Genomic DNA, 16,753 nt, shown 5'->3' with positions numbered 1-16,753 from the left:
TGTGTTGTTTCCACATCATTTCAACGACCCAAAAAATATGTGATGGCTGAATCAACGTGGAAAACTGATTGGGTTTGCAAAAAGTCATCAACGTAAGGGAATTTCGTATTTTTTTCACCCAACCTTTTTTAGTTGATTTCACGTTGAATTGACTTTAGTTGACAACTCAACCAAAATGTTATCAAAACTAGACGTTGAAATGACATCTGTGCCCAGTGGGTATTGTGGTGCATGTAAGAGGATAAAGTGAAACTTCATAGAGGGATTTTAATATTATACAAAGTACTGCCTCTTCATACTGTATTGCCACTCCTCAGGCGATAGATCGGTATGACACATCTCTCCACTTCCCTTAATTTTTTCAAAGGGTTTCCTTCCACCCTAAATGGCATTCTTTGCCAACTCCTTGCTGCCATGGCAACACCAGCATAGCGGCTGTATTATAAATCGGCAGAGATAGTGACCTTCACACTGTCTGTTGCTCACACACACAATCACACACATGCACGTACATACTCACATGCAAGCCTGGGTGCTGCAAGGGACCACCCAAAAGTGTCTGAATGTTTAAGAACTATTTTCCTGCTTGAGTCATTACATGCTAACACTTGAAATGCATCAGCTCTGAAGAGTGTTGAGTATTGAATGAGATAGACACACAGCCATTGCCTCCAAGGGTAAACTTTCTCCTTCTGCTACCCTTCAATTTGAGAGAGGGAGAGAGTATAGTGTGTGTGTGTGTGTGTGTGTGTGTGTGCATTTCTGTGTATGCATGTGAGCGAGCGTGAGTGTGTGTATGCATGTGTACGTGCGCATTTCCCAAAGGTGCTGCAGTCCATATAAGTGAATCATGATTTATCTCGACTTGTTGGGAGCTGTCGGGGAAATGCAAAAACATCATCACATCCCAGCAGAGCCTCCCGGCTGCTCCAAATTACACCTTCATTCATAATCTTGCAACCTGACTCTTTCTTACTCTCTATCTCTCTCTGTCTGCCTCGCAAATGGCACTCTATTCCCAACATAGTACACTACTTTTGACCACGGCCCATAGGGATCTGGTCAAAAGTAGTGCACTTTATAGGGAATAGAGTGCCATTTGCGAGGCAGACAGAGAGAGTCTTCTGAGGGGGGTTCATAATCACATTCACGCTCAAATTGGAAGCTAATTTGTAGTTCTGTCAGAAGGAACAGAATTAACAGAATGGGAATCAAGCCTTATTTCATCTGTGGTCTGTGAGAGAGGAGACTGCTGATTTGCCAAGGGCCTTTGATTCTAGGAAACGCTCCGGGGGGCTAGGGTAATATAGACTCCAGATGAAAGATGAATGAACTAACGCTAGCTAGCTATTGATGATGTACTGAAGCACACTTCAACACCAAGTTTGACAATTAGTCTCAGTCCAACAAACTTGCTGGCATGGGCACACAGGCATAGGCGCAGAGGTGATATTGGAAGACAAGGCGACAACAAGCTTTCAACAAGCTTTCCTTGTTCAATGACAGATGCACAAATAACGCTGTATAGGTCTGTGGTGTGTGTTTTCCTTCAGGCTCGTCCTTGGGTTTCTCATTTGTTTCCACCTGAAAGAAGGCTACGTGTTTCATGATTCTGTCACACCTGAAAACAAACTGTTGCTACTGAAGCAGCCACTCTGAAAAAAGTGAGAAAGCACTTTGGAGGAGTATTGATTGGGATTCAGACTCAGAAGCCAGGTGCTAGCCTTAACTGCAAACATGCACCGCAAAAAAAGGAAAGAGAGAAAATTGTGTTAGCTAACTTCAGTAGTCTATACTGGGATTAGTACCTGAGTAGTCTATACTGGGATTAGTACCTGAGTAGGCTATACTGGGATTAGTACCTGAGTAGGCTATACTGGGATTAGTACCTGAGTAGGCTATACTGGGATTAGTACCTGAGTAGTCTATACTGGGATTAGTACCTGAGATTCTATACAGGGATTAGTACCTGAGTAGTCTATACTGGGATTAGTACCTGAGTAGGCTATACTGGGATTAGTACCTGAGTAGGCTATACTGGGATTAGTACCTGAGTAGGCTATACTGGGATTAGTACCTGAGTAGGCTATACTGGGATTAGTACCTGAGTAGGCTATACTGGGATTAGTACCTGAGTAGGCTATACTGGGATTAGTACCTGAGTAGTCTATACTGGGATTAGTACCTGAGATTCTATACAGGGATTAGTACCTGAGTAGTCTATACTGGGATTAGTACCTGAGTAGTCTATACTGGGATTAGTACCTGAGTAGGCTATACTGGGATTAGTACCTGAGTAGGCTATACTGGGATTAGTACCTGAGTAGGCTATACTGGGATTAGTACCTGAGTAGGCTATACTGGGATTAGTACCTGCATGACACAAACAGGGCTGAGGCACACCAGGTCAGAACTGTTTATGCTCTCGCTCCTTCCACACTCACACAAGCACACACACACACACACACACACACACACACACACACACACACACACACACACACACACACACACACACACACACACACACACACACACACACACACACACACACACACCACACACAAACACACACACACACACAGTTAGAGTGGATGGATGATGCCATTCTGTGGCCGGCAGAGTTAGGTGAGTCAAATAGAGGGCTGGATGGGAGAGTTTACGATGGGAGAGCTTATGCCTAGAGGCACCAGGGGACTCATTGACCATAGCTGGGCCAGTTCACTTTCCATTAGGAGCCCTCTCACAGCCTCAAAGAGCCAAGTAAACACACACACACACACACACACACACACACACACACACACACACACACACACACACACACACCAGAGAGACCTACACCAGTTCAATATAAAGTGACTGATTTATATCCACTTGCTTTCCATTTGCAGTGAGATTGCACAGTAAACCACATCCTGCCACAGTCTTTCAGCACCAGACCACCACTATTCATCTCACACTGAACAGACCTATATGCTGCATGGGGAGAATGGATGGTCTCCCAAATGAAACGTTTCACTCCATTCCTGTAGCTTGAAATCATTAAAAAAAGAAACATTATTTTTTACCTGTAGAGTTTATGTTGAAACGATGAGTTCAAGTAGAATCTAGCTGAACACAGTTGATCAATCAGAAATGAATTATAGGCCTACATTTTTTACAAAGGCAGACCTACAGGATATCAGTGCCTATACAATTTATGTAACAATTAATCAGTAGATCAGTATATATATATATTTTTTTTAGTGTAGAATCATGAAAAACTGAAGCCATTTTAATTTAGCAATACAACTGGTGACATTTCCTTATGACATGGCCCGTGTTTGTTTTGATCCAGATACTACAAGGCGGTGCTGCGGTGCCACACATTACCATGTCACAATTTACCTGTCCTCTAACCCACTTCCTCAGACAATGTCTACAGTCACAGCAGACAAACGCTGTGAGACGCAAAAAATGCTATCTCACAAGGTCGACAGGCAGGCAGGCTGCCACTGAGCATCAGCCACACAGACAGTGACGGGTGGCAGCTCAACGCTTACAATGGAAGACAGACACAGGAAATGGGGAAGAAGAGGGGAAAACATAGGGAAATTGCTTTTCATATCAATGATGACTTTCAGTATCTATTATTCTACAATAAAAATGTCTGAAATGTCTTTCTCTTGCTCACATTCCTCACATTCAGCTGTGTTTATAATTTCAGTACATTTATGTGAATACAGTGTTCTAAATGATATTATCAGTATATTAATGTGAATAAATAACCCAAAATGTGTCTTCATTTTAAAAATGTCTCCCTTTCCAAAACCAAAGCAAGTTGCCTTCCAAAGGATTGTCAGACTGATGGATGGTGAGTGCATGTTTAGCCCTGATAAAATGCCTCATGTTGGAGAGTTTCTCACTCTCCCATGACTCCCTTTGCTGGACTGTCAGTCGATCTCCAAGCCTCTAATATTTATGTTTAGTAAAAAACAGAAACACTACATCACTAATATCATAGTCCTACCTGTAACTTATGTGTTTCTATCTCCCCATGCTTACCTGTCAGGTACCACCTTTTAGGCATACATATTATATTGTAATTATATTACATTTTATTATATTACATTTTTTTACAGCCACTGTATCTATGCTGAGGGTCTCATGAGGCTGTAGTTACAATTAATAAACTCACACTATGTTCAGTATTTCACAGCAGCACATGTTTCCAATTACAGCTGAAGATAATTTAACATTCCTTTCTAGCCAAGAGGAACAGAGCTAGAAGCGTGAATACATTAGACCTTACTCTCCTCTCTCTCTCCCTCCTTCCTCACTCACTCTTTCCATCCTTTCATACACCTTCCTTCACACAGGGTGCTAACTGTATTCTCCTGCAATTTATGCATCAAGACATTCATCCATCATGGCATGTTTTGTTTTTATGGCCAAATAAAACATCTAGACAGGCCCCCTTACATTCATTCACTCTACGTGGATACAGCCATATGCTTGCCAATTTGTGAAAAACAAAACAAAATGTCGGAAGATATCGAATCGTACAAAAACACACCAGCATAAAGAATGTCTTGACAAATGTACAAGCACTGCAGTTTCCTTACAACTGTCCATTGTGACTTACTGTAGACAAACCCTTATGTTGATTGATGTACTTCTGGAAATGAAATACTATATGTGTGGACTACACATGCCCTCAGCACAACCAGAAGGTCCAAGCCAACAGAAATTGTTTAAAGGGGCAGTCTGGGATAACATTTTGTAAAAAAATTAAAAAAAAGATTCTACCACAAAAATATATAAAGACATTCATTTCATTACACCCAGAATTTTTTCTCTGGCGGCAGATCGGAAAAGTTAAAAGATCGATACCTCTTCAGCGAACCAAGGAACCAACTCAATCCTACTTCTCTTTTCCAGGATATTCTGAAAAGAGAGCCACCAATCTCAATTCAATTCAAGGGGCTTTATTGGCATGGGAAACATATGTTTACATTGCCAAAGCAAGTGAAATAGATAATAAACAAAAGTGAAATAAACAATAAAAAATTTACAGTAAACATTACACAAAAGTTCCAAAAGAAAAAAGACATTTCAAATGTCATATTATGTCTATATACAGTGTTGTAACGATGTGCAAATAGTTAAACTACAAATATGAATGGTATTTATAATGGTGTTTGTTATTCACTGGTTGTCCTTTTCTTGTGGCAACAGGTCACAAATCTTGCTGCTGTGATTGCACACTGTGTATCTCTCTCTCTCTCTCTCTCTCTCTCTCTCTCTCTCTCTCTCTCTCTCTCTCTCTCTCTCTCTCTCTCTCTCTCTCTCTCTTTCTTTCTCTCTCTCTCTCGCTCTCTCTCTCTTTCTCTCTCTCTCAGAAGTTACAGTTCAAGCATCAGGGAAAATGGATTTTATTCACTGTCCTGGGCTGGTGCGGGGGCGGTGGGGAGCGGTTGCTGAGGGAGGCCCTTCAGATGGCTGACATATTTTTGGAGAACCACAGAACCGCTGGCTGGCGTAGAGAGCGCTGGGTTGCGGTGTGGTGCAATGCTGTTTGTCTGTGTGAAGCTGGCATGGCCTCCTTCCTCTGCTCCTCTGCATCTGTTCGTCATTATGTTAGGAGGGGAGGGTATAAAGCAGGGTGCTGACGGGGCTGGGCCCCAGTGCCTGGACCATCATGGAGGCTGCACTTTGGGGGTGCCTAAGTTTGCTCTGTCTGCAGGGCAGCTTTCTCCAGCTCACACATGGTGCAGACTGTCCTGGGACATCACAGGGGGAGGACTGTGTCAGTGGGCAGACCACCGGAGGAAAGGTAAGGGATTGGAACTCCAGGTTGTTCTGTTTTGTGGATGAGCTCCTTTGATCAGGTACAAGGAGTTGAAAAGTGTTGGTACTGAAAGGAGAGATCAGGGGTGAGGGTTTTTTGTACGGATTTTATTATGTATTTCATTATTTTCATGATGAAACGTGTTGAAATGGCTTTTTACAAGCTATTCGAAACACTTCCCCAGACTCTGCAGTAGCAACATTAGCTCAGAAGCCAAAGAAAGCCAGTAACTGCTATGGAATGCTTTCTGTGTTTCCATGTAGTGTGTGTATGTATAGTGGTTGAGGATGTGATATTTTGAGTGGAACACATGCATGGACTTAAACAGAGTTACACATTCCAGTAACCTGGAAACATAAACTTATTTTAGTCAGGGACAAAGTCTCATTGTAACCTAGTCTCCAGTCATACTATTACCACTGCCCTCGAAAAGACCCTCGATGGAACAAACCCTCTGCAGACTTTTCGTGTGGCCACAGAGCTGTTTGAGCTGCCATATTTGCAGTCGACATTCTTTGTGGACATTCTCCACGTTCTGTCCAACATAATCATCCTCATCTGGCCAATAGACACAGCAGATGCAGCATTTCAAATGAGGATTTTCACCAACAACATGAAAGACTTTGAGTCAAGATGTGTTTTCCGTGCGGGAGGTTTTATGAGTTTTGTGTGTAATTATACTATTACAGAGTGTGCAGTTATAAACTTCAGATGTGGTTGGAGTCTCTTTAGCCTTGGGCAGCATTATTGAAGAAATCTCTGTTGAATTCAGTGCTGTGCCTTTTGCCTCAAAGGTCATAGTGAATGTGGATAATGGAACAGTGGTAATTTACGGTGCTCGCCAACAACTAGCACAGAACAAATGGGCTATCCAGAATGTTTTCATAATAGCGAAATGAAAAAACAACAGGGAGCCTCCTTGTAATGAGGGATAGGTGATCCTGAAGAGCACACCTTGTGCACTGGAGTGTGGGGTGTATGTACGGACCTTTGTACACAGTATGGCGTCCATATTAGGACAGCCATATCAGTCTCAGCAGGAGTTGTTTCAGTCTCAGCAGAAGTTGCCTCAGGGAGAGATATGTTTATAGAGGAGATGTACACCATGGAAGGGGAAATATAAACTTTGTTCTAGTGAAGCCTACTCCTAACTCCAACAATATGATCACTGTTTTACCTCACTCATCCTAACAGGATATGGTTAATGAATTGTCTCAGTTAACCTAATGGTAACACTTTAAATTATGATTATTTTATTTTTCTTTCTTTTTTTTTCTTTTTTTTGGGGGGGGCACTTGAAGTTACTGTTATACCTGTGTAATAACAATGTAATTACACAAGTAATGAAATACAAACATGCAACATAACAATTTTGTAATTGCATATGAGTGGGGTTGAGGTGTTATTACATATGTGGAATAAAGAATACATGTTGTTAAATGTTAGTTTTTTTCACATGGTAAAATTCTCTTCTCTCAGAATGATGGGCTTGTGCGGCTGATGCCATCTACTGCAATAAAGACCCATACCAAGAAACAGCGACAGGTATATGAGCCTCCCTCCCCACAAAGACATCCTACCACAGTATGTTCTCTGTCACAGAGGGCTCCCACCTTGTACTGGATTACTTCCCACTCTGGGTTGGCGTATGCATGACATATGGTTGTATAATGGTAACTTCCAGGAGGCATATAATTCCAATGAGACACTAAGATCAATGCAACTAAAATGCTTGTTGTCCCAAGATAGTGAATATTAAATATAAATTCCCCAAAGTCATTGCACACACACACACACACACACAGACATGATGCATGTGGATTCAGTGGATAAGACATCTATCTGATGCTCTGACTGCAGCCAGAAGTATTTGGCTGCTGTTAATACATGTACATTTACGGAAGCATTTCATTTCCCCCAAACTGCATTAATGATTTTAATGTAATATCTTTCTTATGCCCAACAGAGAGGACGACCTGGGGCACTCTCTGCACTTGGTGTAAGACATTTATATAAATTAGGCTACCAAGAACTGTAGTACAATACAACCAATTAGCCTTGAACTAACTAACTAACTTGAATTAACTGTAATTGTACATAGTTATGCAACACTACTGTGTGCTGAAAATGTGTCATTAGGATACACACACAAACAGTGCTATTAACATAGTGTTTTCAACGTACATATTTAACACACTTTGACATACATGAACCACAACCTCGTTTCACGGTATTCCAATCTTCCTGCTACGCCACTATGTCTGTGTCAATGACTGACTTCACCTGTATTCCTACTCTTTGGACTTACTGGATACACTCAAGAAAAACTGTTATATGTATCATAGTGATTGAGGAGTAACATTGAAACAGAATAATATGCCCCACCAACATTAAACAACTACATAGAAAACCCTCAAATTGCTGAAATAATTAAATGAAATCAATCATGAGAGATAAGTCAGATTAACTGATAACTAAAATTGCAGTGCAGATGGAAGTATTTTGCTAAGTGCAGAGATGTACTATAGGTAATGAATGTGTAGAGGAATGCTACAGACTGTGGCAGAGCAGAAGGTTCAGTGTACCCCAAATCCAGAGGTTGTGAGTTCAAGTCCCAGGTGGGGTCATATTGAAAAGTCAGTGCTAAGTGATCATGTTAAATGTAATCATATTGTCATTGATTAAAGATTTTTTACACTATTTTAGCTGAACAGCGTACCACTTACATTAAAACCCCCATATAATTTCATTAATTTACAAAACAAAACGAATAATTTGCAGTTTCACATGCGGAAATTGCATTTAGCTGTTTTCACATGTTGAGCAGAAATGTTCACATGTAAAAAAATAGATATTATGCTTTTCGTCCCTCTAAAATGGCTCCATGTTAATTAAGAATGTCATTAATGCCTCTTTTATGTCTTAATAGTTGTTGATAGGTAACGACATGCCATCAGATGTGTCATTGGACAGAAAGAAGAGACAGTCGGGGTGGAACTCCATCCTTCCTGGGTCCTTCTCAGCCAAGGGTTTCCCCAACACACTCATCGAAGTTCAGGTAAGACTGGAGAAAAGGAAGGATATGGGCGGAGGGAGGGGTCTCAAATGATCCAATGGGGCTGTTGTGTTGTCATTTTTGCGAATCCTTAGAAACAGTGGAGTAAGCAAGAATGCGATGGTGTACTGGAGGTTTTATATCCTGAGTTGTTTTCGTGAAGCACTTGGTGTGCTAACACACCAGTGATGGCTGGTGTCATTTTAAATAGGAGGGGCTCATTGTAATGCCTGGGATGGAATAAATGGAACCGCATTAAACACATTAAAGACATGGTTTTCATGTTTTTGATACCGTTACATTTATCCATTCCAGTCATTATTATGAGCTGTCCTCTCTTCACCAGCCTCCTGTGTAACATACAGTAGCCCCTTCTAGTTTCTAAATGATCCCACGGGAATGTTGTTCCTCCAGACAGAGCGGACCAGGAGACACCTAGGCCAGTCTGGGACCAAGAAGAAGAACAAGCATAAATCCAGAGTGGGATCCTTCTCTCTCCTCAGCAACAACAACCCCAGAACCTCCCTACAGGTACACAACATTGCCATGACAACCCAGGAGCAGACAATCACATGATACCGGTCCATATGTTAATATCAAAACTTTTTGTTTAGTGAGGTCCTCAAACACACTGATGATATCATACAGTACATGTACGGTGTCCATATTAGGACAGCCTCAGTCTCAGCAAGAGTTACTGAGAGGCTAGCTTAGTGATGGTTGGTCAACCTGCATTCAGCCTTGTGTCATTGAAGTGTTACGTCATGTCATTGTTCTTCCAGGTAACCAGAGTACGGAGGCAGGTGCAGAATGAGAGGAAGAAGGTCAAGCCAAGAGGACGACCAGGAGCGTTCTCCGTTCTGGCACGACCCAGCAAATCTGCATCCACTCCCACCTGAGTCAATCAATCAACTAACCAGTCAATCAAACTTTTTTTGCCCCCTGAGCTAAATTCTGTTTGCAAGCATACAAAACAGTGAAAAACCAATCACACAAAATAGTTCAAAACAGTTTACCCCTCTGTTAAATTCACCTCTATCTGATTTGTAACTATCTAGTCTAAAGTAAATGTTTGATGTGAACAAATGAATAACTTGACTCTTTCCCTAGGGACAGAGACGCAAGAGGAGCGCACAGAAGAAGAAACAGACCAAGATAATTGTTTGTTCCTAAACAAGTTACTTTGCTGAAGTGCTAGTGCTTCAATAGTTCATAAACTGTACATTATATATTCTCTTTGCAAACATATTGGTTTTATGTATATTATTAATATAGTATTTTCTGATATTTTTAAACATCATTTTATTTTTTAAAAGGTGATTATTTGGTAATTCTGTGCATATATCAGATTCAAATGAAGTCAACATGTATGAAGATACTTCATGAGAACTTGTCCCAATATAAGGCTACAGAGGGCTGCTGTTGCTTGCACTGTTTATTTTCAGTTTAGTCTACGACAGAGTTGGACTTCACCTTGACAAATGGACTAGAACATTTCACTGTTCCCAAAAACCAGGCTGTTCCTTAAGTCCAATAAATCTTCCCAACTCTCCCTCTCTGTTGCCCAGTGCAACACCCTGAATTCCCACACAACGGGATCTGTGAAACTGCCAGAAGTTAATTCAGAAATTGTGGATTAGGGTGGAAAATGTTACTGAGCCCCAATTACAGATGGCAGAGCTCCAAATGGCACCCTATTCCCTACATAGTGCACTATGGGCCCTGGTCAAAAGTAGTGCGCTATGTAAGGAAGAGGGTGCCATTTGGGCTGCACACAGTGAATGCCCAAGGCAAGGTGGATCAGGGGCAGAGTCTAAACTAGCAGGCAAACCTTTTTGCTGAGAGGGCGACTATTCTGTAACATTTATGGGCGTTGGACCAGTATAAGCCATCTGTTTTAGAAGTCCAACTTAATTTGTTAGAAAAAAAAACACTTTATTTTGTATTCATTTCACCAGCGCTAGGAAGCTCATGACACCACTTTAACTAATGGAGATTGTTTGAGTGTTTTTGCAGACAAGTTAAGTCTTGTATGCCCAGCAAAGCTACTGTGTGAACTGTCAGAATGGGGGCTTGGTGACTCTAGGGCAAGGATCCAAGGTGAGGTCCAAGTCTACAGTGTCCATTTTAGGACAACCTCAGTCTCAGCAGGAGTTGTTTCAGTCAATCACTGGCACTATAGCCACAAGGTAATTGTAAATACATAAACATTTATATTGTGAAAAATGCATATGAAGGTGTCCTTGCGAAAATCATGATGAATTCAAACAATGATGCGATTTTACAGCATATCCAAATCTTTATTTATATATCTTATGAGCATATTAAGGCAGTATACGCCATTTTAGTTATAAATTACTACATTTTATAGAATCAAAAAACATGATACCCATTTTGTTAGCATCATCTGTAGTCCAGCAGACACAACACTTGTTCTGACAGATCTTCACACCATAATACAGTAGACTGCTATTCCACCACAATCACATTAAGGCAGAGCAAGAGTTGATCATCATCATGTTTTAGATATGCAAATCTTAGAATCTCTGTATGTGGAGATCTATGATTGACATCCACAGTGATTTGTAGGTGAGATTGGCCTGTCAATCAATCGCCGTCGCTCCCGTGACAGATGCAGCTCCATTATGGCTCTATTAACCTGTGTTAAAACCTCTATTAACCCTTCCATTACCCTGCGGTCTATCTGAGGGCTGCCTGTGTTAACCCATGCTGTTAACCCCTGCATGACATCACAGCTTGGCCTGGGCCTTCCTCAGCTGGTCCCTGAGCTCCAGGTGGGCAATGGACGACAGGTGCACCTCGTCTGGCCCGTCTGCGATGCGCAGTGTCCTGGCGTACGCATACCTGTGGAGGGGCAAATGGGTCATATTCATTATGCACCAAACGGAAGAAAAGGGACTGAAACATGTCCGATAAGAAACGCTTGTTTCCGTTTCAAAACGTTTTGGTACATTTTGCTGGAGTGTGCACTGATGAATGAACCATTGTCTTACTCCATCTGAACAATAACAATAACAATGACTATTTAGAACATAGCTGATTCTGGTGATACAGCAGCATCCTAATATGCAATAGAAAAGTGTATGGCTTAAGACCTCACAGAGACAGTTAAATACCCTGTAGCCTTTAGGTGTGTGTGAGAGAGAGAGAGAGAGAGAGAGAGAGAGAGAGAGAGAGAGAGAGAGAGAGAGAGAGAGAGAGAGAGAGAGAGAGAGAGAGAGAGAGAGAGAGAGAGAGAGAGAGAGAGAGAGAGAGAGAGAGAGAGAGAGAGAGAGAGAGAGAGAGAGAGGGAGGATACAAAGATCTGAGAACACACTGTACCTCAGCTTCACTAATGGCCATTGATACACCTTGTAAACAAACACCATGCAATGTTAGCAGGAGGTCAAATGTCAACTTCTGTGCAATATCTACAGTACATTAGCTCCAGACTGGAACATTAGGCTAATACTGTGTGTCAGGATAGAAAGGAGTTATTAGCCTACTGTCAGATCAAAGTGTAATTTGTCTTCTGACTATCGACTCTATTAGTACTGTAGTTTCCATTTGAGACACACACGTTTCAGTAAAGCTCACTTCAACGTGGCTACTAAAAATGGTCATTGATAATTGATATGAAAAGCAATTTCCCTATGTTTTCCGCTCTTCGTCCCCATTTCCTGTGTCTGTCTTCCATTGTAAGCGTTGAGCTGCCACCCGTCACTGTCTGTGTGGCTGATGCTCAGTGGCAGCCTGCCTGCCTGTCGACCTTGTGAGAAAGCATTTTTCCATCTCACAGCGTTTGTCTGCTGTGACTAGGGCTGTTGCAGTGACTATATTACCGCTACACCGGCAGTCATGAGTCATGACCATCGTAAAATTCCACGTGACCGCTGAGTCACAGCAATCTCCTTTTATGCACTCTGGACATGCGTTAGTACCCAACTGGCTATCGCTAATGGCCTGGTACTCAGCGCTCCATTGTCCCTCTAATCACTCTGACATCAATGCAAATGTACTAAAAAATCACATCAACCACTTATCATCAAAACAGTATTGTGCTTTTAAAACGCACCTCACAGTGATGATTAATTTGAAGAAAGAATTTCAACAACAGGTTGAAACTGAGTGGAAAACATGGTTGTTGTGGATGTTGTTTCAAAGCCTAACACCACGAAATGGACAGCGCTTTCTAAGGTGATGATTAAAGGTGCATTATGCAGCAATCGCTCTGCCATTTCTTTGTTGCTAAAATTCTAATAGTTTGCCTAATTTCTGTTTATGTGACAAAACTAGCAAGTATAGTGTAGAGCAGGGTTCTTCAATTCCGGTCCTGGAGGGCCGAAACACCTCTGTTTTTCATCCTCTCCTTCTAACCAGGGGCTAATTCAGACCTGGGACACCAGGTGAGTGCAATTAACTACCAGGTAGAAATAAAAAACAGAAGTGTTTCGGCCCTCCAGGACCGGAATTGAAGAACCCTGGTGTAGAGAATCATTGTACCATCTAAACTGCTGTGAAATATGTTTTCCTTAACCAAAAATATTGTATTTTCAGCTGTTTGAAGCTGGTGTACAAAACCAAAAGTAAAAAACGCAAAAATGAATAGCACACATAGAACAGATCTACTGCTTCTTAGACTTGCTTTCAACGAGAATGACAGATCTATAACTCAAAATTCTATGTGAATTTGGTCGGGTTGCCCAAAAAGTTACATATTGCAGCTTTAATTCAAAACACCCATATTTATATTAGAGCTTATGCATACACATAGGCCTATATATGAGCCCAAGCCCCCCCCCCAAAATGAAATTAAATTAATGATTGTGCCGTTATACAATACTTAGCCTACTGCATATTACGCACGGCAGAAAAACATAAAACAAAACTGATGTAAGATGTCTTTGGTATATAATTGGTCTAACTTTCTATCAAATCAAATCAAATTGTATTGGCCACATGCGCCGACATTACAGTGAAATTGTCACGCCCTGGCTCTGGGGACTCTAGTATGTTGAGCCAGGGTGTGAGTTTTCATTTGTGTTCGTTCTAGTATTGTGTTTCTATGTTGGCCAGTGTGGTTCTCAATCAGAGGCAACGTGAATCAGCTGTTGCTTGTTGTCTCTGATTGGGAACCATACTTAGTCAGCCTGTTTCCCACAGTATGGTGTGGGATCTTGTTCCTTTTGGTTTGTGTTTGTACCGTAGGACTTCACGTATCGTTTGTTGTTTTGTTCGTGTAACATTAATAAAAAGCATGTTCACCTTCCACGCTGCGCCTTGGTCCTCCTCTGTATACGACGATCGTGACAGAAGATCCCACCAGAACTGGACCAAGCAGCGGGTCCAGGAGCCATCGCCAGGGAAATCTCTAGCGGATATCCAGCGCCTCCTCGACTGGGTCAAGCCGTGTGAGCAAGAGAGGGGCTTGACTTGGAAGCAGAAGGGCGAAAGGCTGGCGAGAGATATGGAGACCTGGTCCACGGGAAGGAGAGAAGCCCAGAATTTTTTTAGGGGGGGGCTCACGCCGTGGACGACGGGGCAGCAGGAGACCGCGATAGAGCGGCCCAGCGGGTTGGCAGAGGAGGCCGCCAGGTTACGGGGGCCACTGGTCAAAAAGGGGAAGGAAGGTGTAGAGGCACGGCGAGAGGTACTGGGGTCCGGTCCGGCCCGTTCCTGATCCCTGCGTAGGGCCAGTGGTGTGTGTCCCCAGTACGGTCCGGTCTGTTCCTGTCCCTTGCACCGAGCCTGTGGTGCGCGTCGCCAGCCCAGTCCGGTCCATTCCTGCTCTCCGCACCAAGTCAGTGGTGCACTTCGTCAGCCTGGTCCGGCCCGCTCCTGCTCCCCGCACCAAGCCAATGGTGCGCGTCGCCAGCCCGGCCCGGCCTGTTCCTGCTCCCCGCACCAAGCCAATGGTGCGCGTCGCCAGCCCGGCCCGGCCTGTTCCTGCTCCCGCACCAAGCCTATGGTGCGCGTCGCCGGCCCGGCCCGACCTGTTCCTGCTCCCCGCACCAAGCCAATGGTGCGCGTCGCCAGCCCGGCCCGGCCTGTTCCTGCTCCCCGCACCAAGCCTATGGTGCGCGTCGCCAGCCCGGCCCGGCCTGTTCCTGCTCCCCGCACCAGGCCAATGATGCGCGTCGCCAGCCCGGTCCGGCCCGCTCCTGCTCCCCGCACCAAGCCAATGGTGCGCGTCGCCAGCCCGGTCCGGCCCGCTCCTGCTCCCCGCACCAAGCCTATGGTGAGTGTCGCCAGCCCGGTCCGGCCCGTTCCTGCTCCCCACACCAAGCCAGTGGTGTGCGTCGTCAGTCCGGCACGGCCCGTGCCTGTTCCACCGGTGCCTGGTCCGGCACCGGTCAGCTGCTTCACGCCGGAGCTAGAGCAATCCGCTCCCACCAGTGTGCAGTCCAGCTCCGGCCAGCGGGGCCAGACCGGACCAGGGGTACTTTGGGGGGTTGGAGAGGGAGTGGGGATCAGGCCCGGAGCCGGATCCGCCGCCAAGGCGGAGTGCCCACCTGGTCCCTCCCCTGTGGTGTTTGGTTGGTGCGGCCGGAGTCCGCGCCTTTGGGGGGGGGGGGTACTGTCACGCCCTGGCTCTGGGGACTCTAGTATGTTGAGCCAGGGTGTGAGTTTTCATTTGTGTTCGTTCTAGTATTGTGTTTCTATGTTGGCCAGTGTGGTTCTCAATCAGAGGCAACGTGAATCAGCTGTTGCTTGTTGTCTCTGATTGGGACCAATACTTAGTCAGCCTGTTTCCCACAGTATGGTGTGGGATCTTGTTCCTTTTGGTTTGTGTTTGTACCGTAGGACTTCACGTATCGTTTGTTGTTTTGTTCGTGTAACATTAATAAAAAGCATGTTCACCTTCCACGCTGCGCCTTGGTCCTCCTCTGTATACGACGATCGTGACAGAAATGCTTACTTACAGCCCTTAACCAACAGTGCATTTATTTTTAATAAAAAAGTAGAATAAAACAACAAAAAAGTGTTGAGAAAAAAAGAGCAGAAGTAAAATACAATAACAGTAGGGAGGCTATATATACAGGGGGGTACCGGTGCAGAGTCAATGTGCGGGGGCACCGGCTAGTTGAGGTAGTTGAAGTAATATGTACATGTGGGTAGAGTTAAAGTGACTATGCATAAATAATTAACAGAGTAGCAGCAGCGTAAAAAGATGGGGTGGGGGGGCAAATAGTCCGGGTAGCCATGATTAGCTGTTCAGGAGTCTTATGGCTTGGGGGTAGAAGCTGTTGAGAAGTCTTTTGGACCTAGACTTGGCACTCCGGTACCGCTTGCCGTGCGGTAGCAGAGAGAACAGTCTATGACTAGGGTGGCTGGAGTCTTTGACAATTTTGAGGGCCTTCCTCTGACACCGCCTGGTATAGAGGTCCTGGATGGCAGGAAGCTTGGCCCCAGTGATGTACTGGGCCGTACGCACTACCCTCTGTATCCACGAGTATGGGAGAGAACGTACAGGCCTAGGCAATGCTGTTGGTTCATTGATTGTGCAATTATATTGACTTTGTATTTGATTTTGAATATCCTAGTAATATGGCATTTTTTATATTTCATAATTAATAGGCTGACACATTACCTTTAGCTACAGAATATCTCACCACTGTGCGTTTCCACATCCCCCTCTCTCTCTTTCATTCCTTTCTCAAGCACGCAGAAAGAGGGTCTGTCAACAGTTTAATGAAATATGTTTCGTTGTGAAAACTTTCGATGTTCCCGAACAGATTTCACTTTGGTTTCCCAAATTAAGCATTGGGTAGCTGCAGGAACAGGGTTGGATAGCCCACGGCATACAGAGTTTGGGCGGAATTATCCCCTTTCGCCCAGACATTTCTGTATGCAATCCCATGTGA

The 16,753-nt window shown here is 43.8% G+C and overlaps 2 protein-coding genes across 5 annotated transcripts in view; one reads left to right on the top strand and one right to left on the bottom strand.

Annotated features, from left to right (window-relative positions):
• Positions 1-5,665: 5,665 nt before the first annotated feature.
• On the top strand, positions 5,666-10,309 carry LOC121550006. 3 transcript variants are annotated; one of them, XM_045210546.1, is made up of 7 exons: positions 5,666-5,818; positions 7,313-7,378; positions 7,800-7,832; positions 8,763-8,891; positions 9,303-9,419; positions 9,671-9,775; positions 9,996-10,309. In XM_045210546.1, exons 1-7 carry the CDS (start codon positions 5,684-5,686, stop codon positions 9,996-9,998), a joined length of 588 nt encoding a protein of 195 aa, XP_045066481.1. In that variant the 5' UTR covers positions 5,666-5,683; the 3' UTR covers positions 9,999-10,309. The 3 variants fall into 3 exon arrangements, with proteins under 3 accessions (XP_045066481.1, XP_045066480.1, XP_045066482.1); XM_045210545.1 differs by having other exon boundaries at positions 9,671-10,309; XM_045210547.1 differs by lacking the exon at positions 7,800-7,832 and having other exon boundaries at positions 9,671-10,309.
• An 853-nt stretch (positions 10,310-11,162) lies between these two features.
• Positions 11,163-16,753, bottom strand: part of LOC121550003 (acyl-CoA dehydrogenase family member 11) — a 99,327-nt gene continuing 93,736 nt past the window's right edge. For both annotated transcript variants that reach the window (XM_041862052.2, XM_041862050.2), the window contains one exon: positions 11,163-11,753. In XM_041862052.2, coding sequence (XP_041717986.1) covers positions 11,639-11,753 — 115 coding nt within the window. In that variant the 3' untranslated portion in view covers positions 11,163-11,638. The remainder of the gene's footprint in view (positions 11,754-16,753) is intronic.

This window comes from Coregonus clupeaformis, chromosome 34 (assembly GCF_020615455.1).
Source record: "Coregonus clupeaformis isolate EN_2021a chromosome 34, ASM2061545v1, whole genome shotgun sequence".
Taxonomy (NCBI): Eukaryota; Metazoa; Chordata; class Actinopteri; order Salmoniformes; family Salmonidae; genus Coregonus; species Coregonus clupeaformis.
The sequence above is the reverse complement of the archived record's forward strand: the minus strand, read 5'-3'. Positions and strand labels throughout refer to the sequence as shown.

Coding starts and splice junctions, on each gene's coding strand:
- LOC121550006 (XM_045210545.1), top strand. CDS start 5,684: ATGGAGGCTGCACTTTGGGGGTGCCTAAGTTTGCTCTGTCTGCAGGGC. Junction 7,833..8,762: donor GGGCACTCTCTGCACTTGGT/GTAAGACATTTA, acceptor ATGTCTTAATAG/TTGTTGATAGGTAACGACAT. Junction 8,892..9,302: donor ACACACTCATCGAAGTTCAG/GTAAGACTGGAG, acceptor TTGTTCCTCCAG/ACAGAGCGGACCAGGAGACA.